Source organism: Aethina tumida, chromosome 4, assembly GCF_024364675.1.
Source record: "Aethina tumida isolate Nest 87 chromosome 4, icAetTumi1.1, whole genome shotgun sequence".
Classification (NCBI taxonomy): domain Eukaryota; kingdom Metazoa; phylum Arthropoda; class Insecta; order Coleoptera; family Nitidulidae; genus Aethina; species Aethina tumida.
The window spans coordinates 25,483,202-25,494,271 of record NC_065438.1 but is presented as its reverse complement, the minus strand read 5'-3'; the positions used below and the strand labels follow the sequence as shown (position 1 = coordinate 25,494,271).

Below are 11,070 nucleotides of genomic sequence, written 5' to 3'. Positions count from 1 at the left end.
TTCTAATAATTATATTACGATATTAAAAAAAATTTACATAAAATGGGTTATTCATTTTATTTTATTTTTATTGTATATTGTAAAGTTTTTGTGTGTTCCGTTATTTTTTAAAATTATTTTCAACAATTATTTAGATTATTTTTGTGATAAAACATCCTTAGAGTGTTTTTTATTATTTTTCAGTATACGTTCAAAATTACTTGGAAAATAAAATAGTTATGCACTGTTTTTTAAAATAAAATTATCTATTTTTCAAAACATAAAAACTATTTCTTTTCATAAATAAATATTTTAAATAAAAATAAAAGTAAAATTAATTTATTTTTACAAATTTTAATATTGAAACATTATAATTTTGACAAATTTGCATAAATTTCTTTTTATTTTATTTCAATGTTGTTTTTTGTTTTTCTCTTCTTTCTTTAAATTATTTTAGACAATTTTGACAATTATTTTCATACAAAAATCTCAAATTATTGTTCAAAAGTATATTTAAAAAATATTTTTAAAAATCACTTAAAATTTTTATAAATATGACATTTATTATTATTTTAATATCTTTGACACCAATTTGTGATCTATTTTTAAGTATTTATTGTGTTTAGTTATTTTTTTTTGTTTCTAATTATTAGACATTTATAATACATACAAATAAATTGGTAAAATATTTAAAAGCGTAAATTTACTTTATTATTATTTTAATATTGTATTTTAATAATTTTGACATCAATTTGTTTCCAATTATTTTTTTATTTTTTTTATGTATTTAAAGGTTATAATTTATCTTATTTCTTTAAATTATTTTAATCTTACATTAAAATATAATAATTTTATCTTCAATATGGGTAATTATTAATGTCATTTTACAATTAAGGATTGTAACTGTTTATTAAATATATTCCTTTATTTCTTTAAATTATTTTTTAAAAGTTGAGATATTATTTTTTCATAAGATATTCTACTTATTTTCTTTAAGGTATAATTTATTAAGATCCACTTTATTTTTTTAATATTTTTTTAAAAATAAATTAGTTAAACAATGAAAGTTAAATTTACTTTTCTATTAAGTTTATAATTTTAAAATTAAAATAAATTTGGATATTTTTTAATTTTTTTTTTTTTATTTGACAAATTATGACATTTTTTGATTAATTATTATACTAATTAATAATTAACACTTATTTTTTTATTAGAAATTCTTATTTTTAAATAAAATAATTATAGTTATTTATTAATATATATTTGTAGTATATTTTTATACTTTTTATAGATATTAAGAATTCATTCATTTATTAAGAAATATGATTATCTTATTATAATTTTATTTATATTGGATAAATTACACAATTGACACTTTTTCATAATAAAATACTTATTATTAGTGGTATATTAAACATTTATTTATGAAAATCAATTATAGGTTTGTAATATTTTCTAATATTATTTAATATTAACTAATTGTACTTTGAAATATTTATAATATTAATAGTATAAAGGTATTAATTTCTATTATAATTCATTAATGTCGGTATTATTTTCTTTTTATTTAAAATAATATAAATATTACTCTAATAGATATATGTAAATGCCAATTATGGTAATAAAATTAATTATATTAAGATGTATATTTGCATATATTATTAAGATAATTTTGTGTAACATCTCTGTCACTGAATTAACTAAATAATTGGAGAAAATATTTTCGGAGCCGTTTACAATAACATGTGACGTCTGATTAAGGTAGCCAACAAACAAATTAAAAGATGTCCGACTACCATTCGTACCTACAATACATATTGGTTAGTCGCGATGGCTAATTGATACGATTGAATATTCACTGTACGTGGAGGAACAACCTGTGCATCGGTACTGCGACCAATAAGAAAACAGGTAGGAGTGGTCATAAAATCCAAGAGTTGTACTCTCAAACTTTTAGTCATGCGACGATAATATGCGAAGATCAGTAAAATACAGAGGGTATTTATCGCTTTAGTGTGAAATAATAACAAATAATATACAATAAACGTTTAATTTACAAAATACGGCCTGTGTGCACATCAAATAATCATATGGTGTATGATTGTCACATTAACTGCTCTAATATATTAATTAATCCGTACAATCCGTTGTTAATTTGTGAAAAACAATTGTTCAAACAAGTTTGTGTTATGGTTTTCATCCACTAATTAATGAGGAAAACACCTGGTAAGTACCATTTTTCTATTTTACATCTGGAGACCGAAACGATTGATTAGACAACGAACCCGTCGGATTTGGAATTAATCAATTCATCGTACCATCCTAAATTTTACCTCACATATTACAAAAGTTTATATTCTTTCATTAACAGTGACTTTTACAGTTCATTTTTACTCACAAAATAGTAATAATAATAATAATAATAATAATAATAATAATAGAAAAACAGTAGCTTACCTTAAAAATGGGAATGGATTTTCTAAAGGTTCCGTGAGGCATCTCGAATTCCGCAATAACAAATTATTAAGTAAGTTAATATTAAATCTATAATTGCAATATCCTTTATTTGGCGTTTGTGTTTTAAGGTTATTAATTTCTCTCGTTTTAATATACTCGCTAACATTTAATTGTTTTTGTGCATTTAGAAATGACCATATTGATTTAATATTCACTAAAATTTAAACTCCATTTGACTTATTACTTCCGTATAATTAGACATTATTATGTTTATAAATAATTGATTTTTTCCGAGGACTTGCCCTCCAGTACAATGACACAATCTTAATTATACGTTTATTTGCGGCTTAATGTCACTATAAAATATAGTATTACTATTATAATACGGAAAACTAACTCAAGTCTTCGTGCGTTCCCAGATTGAACATAAAACATTTACAGCGCACGTGGTTATTTATAGAGACTTTTTTAATGAAACTCTTTTTCATATATCAATGAACGGATTTAGTTAAATACTTGATATTAACACTACCATGCGATTTTTATCACATTAGATACTTGTACCCGAATTATGCACATGCGATAATATTTTATTCATATTTATGAAATAAAATTATTTTATTAATTTTTTTTTCATGTGCATTGACACATTTTTCAGTGATGTAATTAATCAAGTCCAAGACCAGATTAACTTTTTGTAGCCCATTACAATACAAATAACTTTCATCAGATGTTTCTCATTTAAAACGCTTATAATAATAATAATTTCGAATAATATCTAATATGATAATAATTTATTTGAAAGACAATTTTATTTGATTTTTGTCATTAATAATAAAGAATTAGATTCAATAAACAATACTTTAAACTTGTGTGAATTTTTAAATTATAATTTTTTAATGTTTGATATTCTAATATCTAATAAATATTTTAGTATAATATTAAGTTTATCCTAATTACACCCCTAATAATTTTAAGGACTATTTTAATTCTTATTTCATTAGTTAATTATAAAGAAGTTGGTTATAATATAATTTTTAGATGCACACATCTTTTTGTTTATTTTCTGACAGACATAAATTTATTGTATCAATTTCATATTCATTAATTGAACCGAAAACAGAAATAATTTATCAAAAATATATAGACATTAAAATTTAAAAATTAATATGTACATATTAACGTATTACACATTTTTTCATATAAAATTAAAATTAAAATACTATTTTACTTCTTATTTTTTCAATTACATTTCAATTTCTTGTATGAAACAACTTTTAAAGTATAATTTTTTATAAATATTTCATTTAATATTATTTAGATGTAGATATCTAATAAATATTTTAGTAAATTATATTTTTGCAGTGGCGAGCTTATTGCACTAATGAATACTTTTAATAAATTAAACAGAAAGTATAGAAATAACTTGACAATAACACATAAACATCTACTTTAAAATTTAATGTGTTAATATTTTTATTAATTAATTAATATTATTAAACTTTACATACATACTTTCTTAATTTTTCATTAATAATAAAGAATTTGATTTTAGCACACCATTCTCATTCTCTTTTATGTTAAACAGTCTTTAAATTTAATATTTTTAATCTCTAGATTTAATGAATAATTTATATTTTTTATAAAAAAATAAATTTGATATACTATTTTATTTAATATTTTACCGACTAATATTAAAAAATTTGATTTAATACACATTTCTTTATACTTGTTTGAAACAAATAAATAATAAATAAAGAATTATTAATACATTACATTATTACATGTTTTTCCATTCAAAATTAATTTAAAACATTTTTATATTTTCTTTTGTTAATAATAAAGAATTTGGTTTAATACATAATTTCTCATACATTTTAGTGAAAATCAATTTTTAAATTTAATGTATTTTTAATCAAACTTTAGTTTTATTATCTTTAGATACAGATATCAAATAAAGGTCTTAGTTTAATGCTAAGTTATACATAAAATCTATATTTTTTCATAAATTAACCGCAATAATTATGGAATTATTATTTAAAAGCTAATATTTATTACTTTCATGTGATTGAAGTAATTATCTTTTTATTAATAATAAAGAATTATTAATACATAATACACAATACATAATAAAGAATTTGATCTAATACATAATTCCTCATTCTTTTTTGTGAAAATCAATTTTTAAATTTAATATATTTTTAATAAAACTTTAGACTCATTATTTTTAAATACAGATATCTAATAAAAGGTTTGTTTAATACATAAAACCTTACTTTTTTCATAAATTAAGCAAAAATAAGAATGTAGAAATTTTATTCAAAATTAATTTGGGTGACTATTTTACATCTTATTTTATATGTTAATAATAAAAAAAATATTTACACACAATTCTTTATCCCTTATTGTGTGAAACATTTTATATATTTAATATTATTTAACGAAAATTTATCTTATTATTCTTTAAATGTAGATATCTAGAAAATATGTTCTAATATTTTGTTTTTATAATTGTGAACTTATTACACCAAATAATATTTATAATTGTCCATATAACAGAAGATATAGAAATATCTTGAGAAAAATGTATAAAACTTGTAATTTCATTTTTAATGTGCATATATTAATATATAAAATATTTTTTATTTATTATTTTATTTTTATTAATTTTTATACAAAATTAATTTGAAACCTTTTTTATTTCTTTCCATTAATAATAAAGATTTTGTTGCTTTTTTTACATTTGTTTTATCGTAAATATCTAATAACTTATCACACTAATTAATAAATACAATTTTTCATAAATTAGACAGAAACAATAGAAATAACAGACAGTTATGATCAAAATGTTCCCATTTCCAAACGGTCCGGTAAATTTCCTTAATATCCCCAATCAATCCTACACATAACATTTAATTGAAAATAAAATATTCCACATGTTGTGTCCGTGTATATTATTTACAAATTCAATTTGGTTGGCAAAAATGAAACAACACGTCACAATGTAATCAAAACATATTGTGACGTAGCATATTTGTTGTGTACACAAAGTTGTAAGTCAACTTTCCTAATGGCAGGCAACAGTGCCCGTTCAATTAAGGCAATTTTTTTAGCAGTGACGTATTCTAATTTAATATATCGGCACAAAGTTGTACCAGTTACCGTCGTCGTCGTCTGTATTTAATAAAGTAACACATTTGAGTGTTTAAACACTTAAATTGGTGATGAATCAGATGGCGGGCTTTACATTTCACACTTCTAAATCTAGATGAGGATTTTATAATAAATTGTATAAGGTTTTAATTAACGACACGAAAATATTCTGGTATACTATATACCTTGACCTACAAAAATGTTGTTATTTTCATTTTTGAGGGAGAAAAATTTTATTTATTCAATTAAAAGCTCAAGATTTATTAATTTTCATTTAGTTACAGAATAACGTTTAATTGAGGGCAAAACATATTAAAATAGTATTAATATTTTACAAACTATTTCTTAGAATTATAGAGATTTCATAAACTCCTAATGGAATAATTATTTACAAAATAATTAAGAATAAAAATGGAGAAACAGGGGAAAACATGGAAATGTTTCTAAGATGATCGCTTGGGTGCATAACACCATAGAATTATTAAAAATAAATCATATGTTTATTTGCTAATAATGAAATATTTATTAATTTATTATAAGAATATTTATCATATTTATCAAATCATTTTACCTCAAGAAAGTTAAGTTTGGTTCAACAAAATTCAATAATACTTCAAGAGTGTTCTCTATTCCGTCTTTTATGTTTTATATTTACATTTTTAATATAAATAATAATAATAATTTGGCCACTCTATAAAATATAAAATATGTTTCAAAAGATTGATGTAAAAAATCTCATATTTTTCTCTTTTTCCTGGTTTTAAGATATTAATTAAAAGTTGTTTATTTATTGATTCAAAAAGTGATCATATTTCAGAAATTTCTTATCGAATAAGTATGTACAAAATAAATAAAAGTGAAGAATCAGTGAAAAACATCTATAAGCTTCTAAAATGATCGTTTGAGAGCTTTAACACCACAGAATTATCAAAAAATTATTCGTTCTTTACAATTTGTTAATAATAAAATATTTAATAATTTATCATGACAAGATTTACCATATCCATACCCAAAAGCGTTTAGCGTATAGCAATAATTTGGCTACTCTATAAAATATTTTTCGAAAGAGGTTGATCAAAATTTCATAATATATTTTTCTTTTTCCAGGTTTCAAGGAATTAATTAAAATTTGTTTATTTCTTTCTTCATACAAAAAGTAAGTGGGTAAATATTTAAACATTTTGTTGTTGAAAATTCCTATATTATTTATCATCGTTGAAATAAGACCAATAACAAGTTATATTTTTGAATTGAAGGATAGTTCTGAAATACATTTTATTAAATTTCAATAAAATTACACTTTATTTTAAAATTATTTGTGAAAATTCAAATTTAAATAAATACATGTACATTTAGGTAATTTAATAAAGGTAATAAATTGATTTTAATTGTTCAATTTTGACTATTTCTATGAAATTTGTTTATAATACAATATAAAAATTAAAATTTTTCTTAATTTAAAATTCATTATTAATTTAAAATTATAATTAGTATTAATTGTAAGTTTAATATATTTGTTCTGTTTATGTAAATTTATTTTAATTATCTATCTATTTGTGATTCTTAATTATATAAATTTATGAATAACACATCCTTCAATCCTTTTATAAAGTAAGTAAAAATGTGAATATTATTTATAGATCAATGGGGATTAATTATTATCACACATATTTATTAAATATTCTAACATATTCGGTAAACAAAAACTGGCATCTACTTGATACGTGATCCTCACAATGTTTGGCCTATGAGTTTTTTAATGGAATCAATTATCGAATCCTTTTGTGTTATCCTCGCTATCTAATTATACATATCTACGTATTTTATTTACCAAATATTTAACTAATAATACAATTTTTAAAAATTCAGGGTTCCACTTAATTTTTGTAAGTAGTATTCGATGGATTTTTTAAATTAATTTTGATGCTAATGAGTTATAAAATTAGCTTTAATGTGTAGAATATAATGTAGTGCACAGTGCACTTAAAATTATAAGAGATTGAAGTAATATGTAGTGAAATGACCACATTTGAAACTGTAGAATATGCTAAACAGTCCCCACCTATGGTTACTTTTTCAAACGAAATACAACCATATGTACATAAAACGTTAGTACTTAGTCATTATAAATGCAGGAGATACCTTGATTTTAATGATATTTGTCGAGTGTTACTGCACATCAAACAAGTTTCATCTCCTGGTGACCAAAGATAATGTGAATGATTAATTATTATTCTATACTTCCAGATAATAAAATTGCTTTGTATCAACAAGGTCCAGATATTGTAAATATTTAAACTAAATTTTAATATTCGTAAGGACATTTTTTCCGATTACGTAATTTAATGATTTTTGTGATGATAGGCAACTGTACAAATCCACAATAATTATGGAACGTTTCGATTATTGTCTAAAAGCTAATATTTATTACTTTGATGCGATTGAAGTAATTGTCTTTTTGTATTTATAATTGATGTGGATACTAATTTCAAGTAATATACAATGTTGATGAAAATTGTAGGAAGTGTTAACATTAACAGGTGATAAAATTAAGGAGAAATCCATATTTTGCAATTTGGTATAATCCTACAATGATCACACCCACTATAACATAAATACTACGTTTATTATGATCAACACAATCTTTTTATAAATACGTCAATTATTATTTGAATATAATTAAATAAATCTTTTAATTTAAGGAAGACCAATGGCGCAGCACATCTTGTCGGCCGTAGAGTCCGAAATAACGGCCAGTAAAGAAAAAGGGGATTCATCTGAAAGAGATCTATCTGTTTCTTTGGATGATCGAGATTTATGGGTCAGATTTCAATGTTTCACCAATGAAATGATTGTGACAAAAAGTGGACGGTAAGTTTATTGCATTACTGTTTTTTTATAATTGTGTGACAGAAAAATGTAATAAATATCATCGATTAAATCTAAATTACAATGCTAACTATAAAAAATTGTTGTACAATTAAAATAAATTGTCACGGAAAAAATTCCTTTTACAAAAATTTAAAATGATTGCAAAAAATGATGGAGACCGACATACAGGGTCATTCACTTAACATATTCATTAAGGAGAATGAAAAAAGGTATTGATTTGAAACTTGTTTTAACTACTTTTCAAATTTATTTTGTTCAAAATTTTGTTATTGTTGTGTTATTTTTAATGGAAAACCCCGTATATATTTGGATATTTAAATTATATATGTTAATATAAATATTTGAGTTTTGGCATTAATAGTGTAACTAAAATGTCGGTAAAGCCACTAATTTTGATGTTGAAATCTTCATATTTGGCCTACACGTTAACTAACTTAGTACTACTAAATTTTATATAAAGTGTTAGTAAATTAATTTAATTTTATTCATCTTAAAATAATTTAAAATTTTTGGATAATAAATTAATAACTCAAAAACTGTTGAGTTTAAGTACAGGTTGTGATATAACCATTTGATTTTTAATTATGTATAGAATTTATAAATCCAAAAATATACAGGATAGTCAATTGAAAATAAAAAAAATAATATTTTGTTGAAAATAAATTAGAAAAGTGATTTAACTGAAAATATAACTGCATTTAATAATTTCAAATCTGCACCACTTCCAATGATCCATAAGTTTCTAATGAATAAGTTAGGTGAATTACCCTGTATAACTATACTTCATTAATTAACAATGACAACTGGAATTTAATTACTTTTATAATTTAACTTATGGTTGTAAAGTAGTGACAGATTTAAAAAAGTGTATCACAAAAATAAAAAACGTGCTAATAATTTTAATATTTATTTATTTATACACGTTTATACTAAATCTGGGTTAAAAAAGCGGAATGAGTAGAATGACAATCAATATTTTATTTGCACTACATTTATCGGTATTAGATCAGAACGAAAGAATTGGTACAATGCATCGACACTAACCTGACCTAATCTTTATGCTTGTTATACATTATAAATTCACAAACCATTCCGATGATACACTATTAACATTTTAAAATTATTTGAAATAATATATTTAAACTTAATATATTGCAGGAGAATGTTCCCAGTAGTAAAGGTAACTGCTTCAGGATTAGACCCTAAAGCCATGTACACAGTTCTATTGGAATTCGTTCAAATAGATCCCCATAGATGGAAATACGTCAACGGTGAATGGGTACCAGGCGGTAAAGCCGAAGTACCACCATCTAACCCAATTTACATACACCCTGAATCCCCGAACTTCGGAGCTCATTGGACAAAAGAATCAATCTCCTTTGCCAAGGTCAAATTGACAAACAAATCTAACGGCAACGGACAGATCATGTTGAATTCCCTTCATAAATATGAACCTAGAGTCCATTTAGTGAGGGTGGGTACTGAACCTAGAAGGGTGATGACTTTTCCCTTCCCTGAAACGCAGTTTATAGCAGTGACTGCTTATCAGAATGAAGAAGTTACTTCACTAAAAATTAAATACAATCCTTTTGCGAAGGCTTTTCTGGATGCTAAGGAAAGACCTGACTCTACGTATAGCCAAAGAGATTACTCACCTACTTATACTCAACAGCAACCGCAATATTCACAATGTAAGTTTTACTTTACGCTTGTTTAATTTAAACACAACTAACATTATTATTTTAGACGGTTCTTGGTTCCTGCCACATCAACCAATTTATCCATCGGCCCAAATGTCGCCGTGCAAATATAGATCAAGTCCTACATTAAAACGTCAAACGTCATCACCTTACACTCTACATAGGCCAAAATCTGCCTCAGTATCACCACCACCACATGGTAATGAAATTTAACTCTGTTAAATTTATTCAATTATTTTAAAAATTGCTTTATTTTAGTGTATAATCCACCAGACCATATCCAGCAACAAACATTATACAACCCATCAACTCCAACTTACACCAGTTGGTCAGGTATGCCTACTATGCAGGCTCAATCGCCAACCACCATAATGACATCGGCTCTAAACTGTTGGTCATTGACATCAAGTCCTCCACCACCGCATCAGATTTCTTCTCAACCAACACCGAGTCAATCGCCAAGTCATCAGATCTATCAACCGTCACCGATCTCCAACATCACCAATTTGTCTTACCCCAGCTACTACAGCCAGGATCTAAGTTGCACCCAATACCAAAATCCTGAATATGTATCAGTTGTTAACACTGACATATCCTATGCTCAGATTGGATCAGACAGAAACACGCCAATAGTATATCACAATGATGTTGGCAACATTGATAAAGTAAATGAGTATGATAATCAACCGACCCAAAGTCACAATGAATCACCCGAATCAACACCCAGTACTCCAAGAACTGAATGGGTCCAGATTAATTAATAAAAAATGTATCTCAAATGATTTTTGTAAATAATAAGGTATTTTTGTAATTACGTGCATATTTAATTCTAATGTTTTGTTGATTAATAAATAGATCTAAATGTGATCAGTTTATGTCTTGTATATCT

The 11,070-nt window shown here is 23.9% G+C and overlaps 1 protein-coding gene across 1 annotated transcript; it reads left to right on the top strand.

Moving 5' to 3' along the window:
- The first annotated feature begins 2,025 nt into the window (after positions 1-2,025).
- Positions 2,026-11,048, top strand: LOC109600571 (T-box transcription factor T homolog 2). Its single transcript, XM_020016737.2, has 5 exons — positions 2,026-2,205; positions 8,292-8,460; positions 9,640-10,172; positions 10,228-10,380; positions 10,440-11,048. The coding sequence occupies exons 1-5, from the start codon at positions 2,190-2,192 to the stop codon at positions 10,940-10,942; spliced, it is 1,374 nt and encodes a 457-aa protein (XP_019872296.2). The 5' UTR covers positions 2,026-2,189; the 3' UTR covers positions 10,943-11,048.
- The last annotated feature ends 22 nt before the right edge of the window (positions 11,049-11,070 follow it).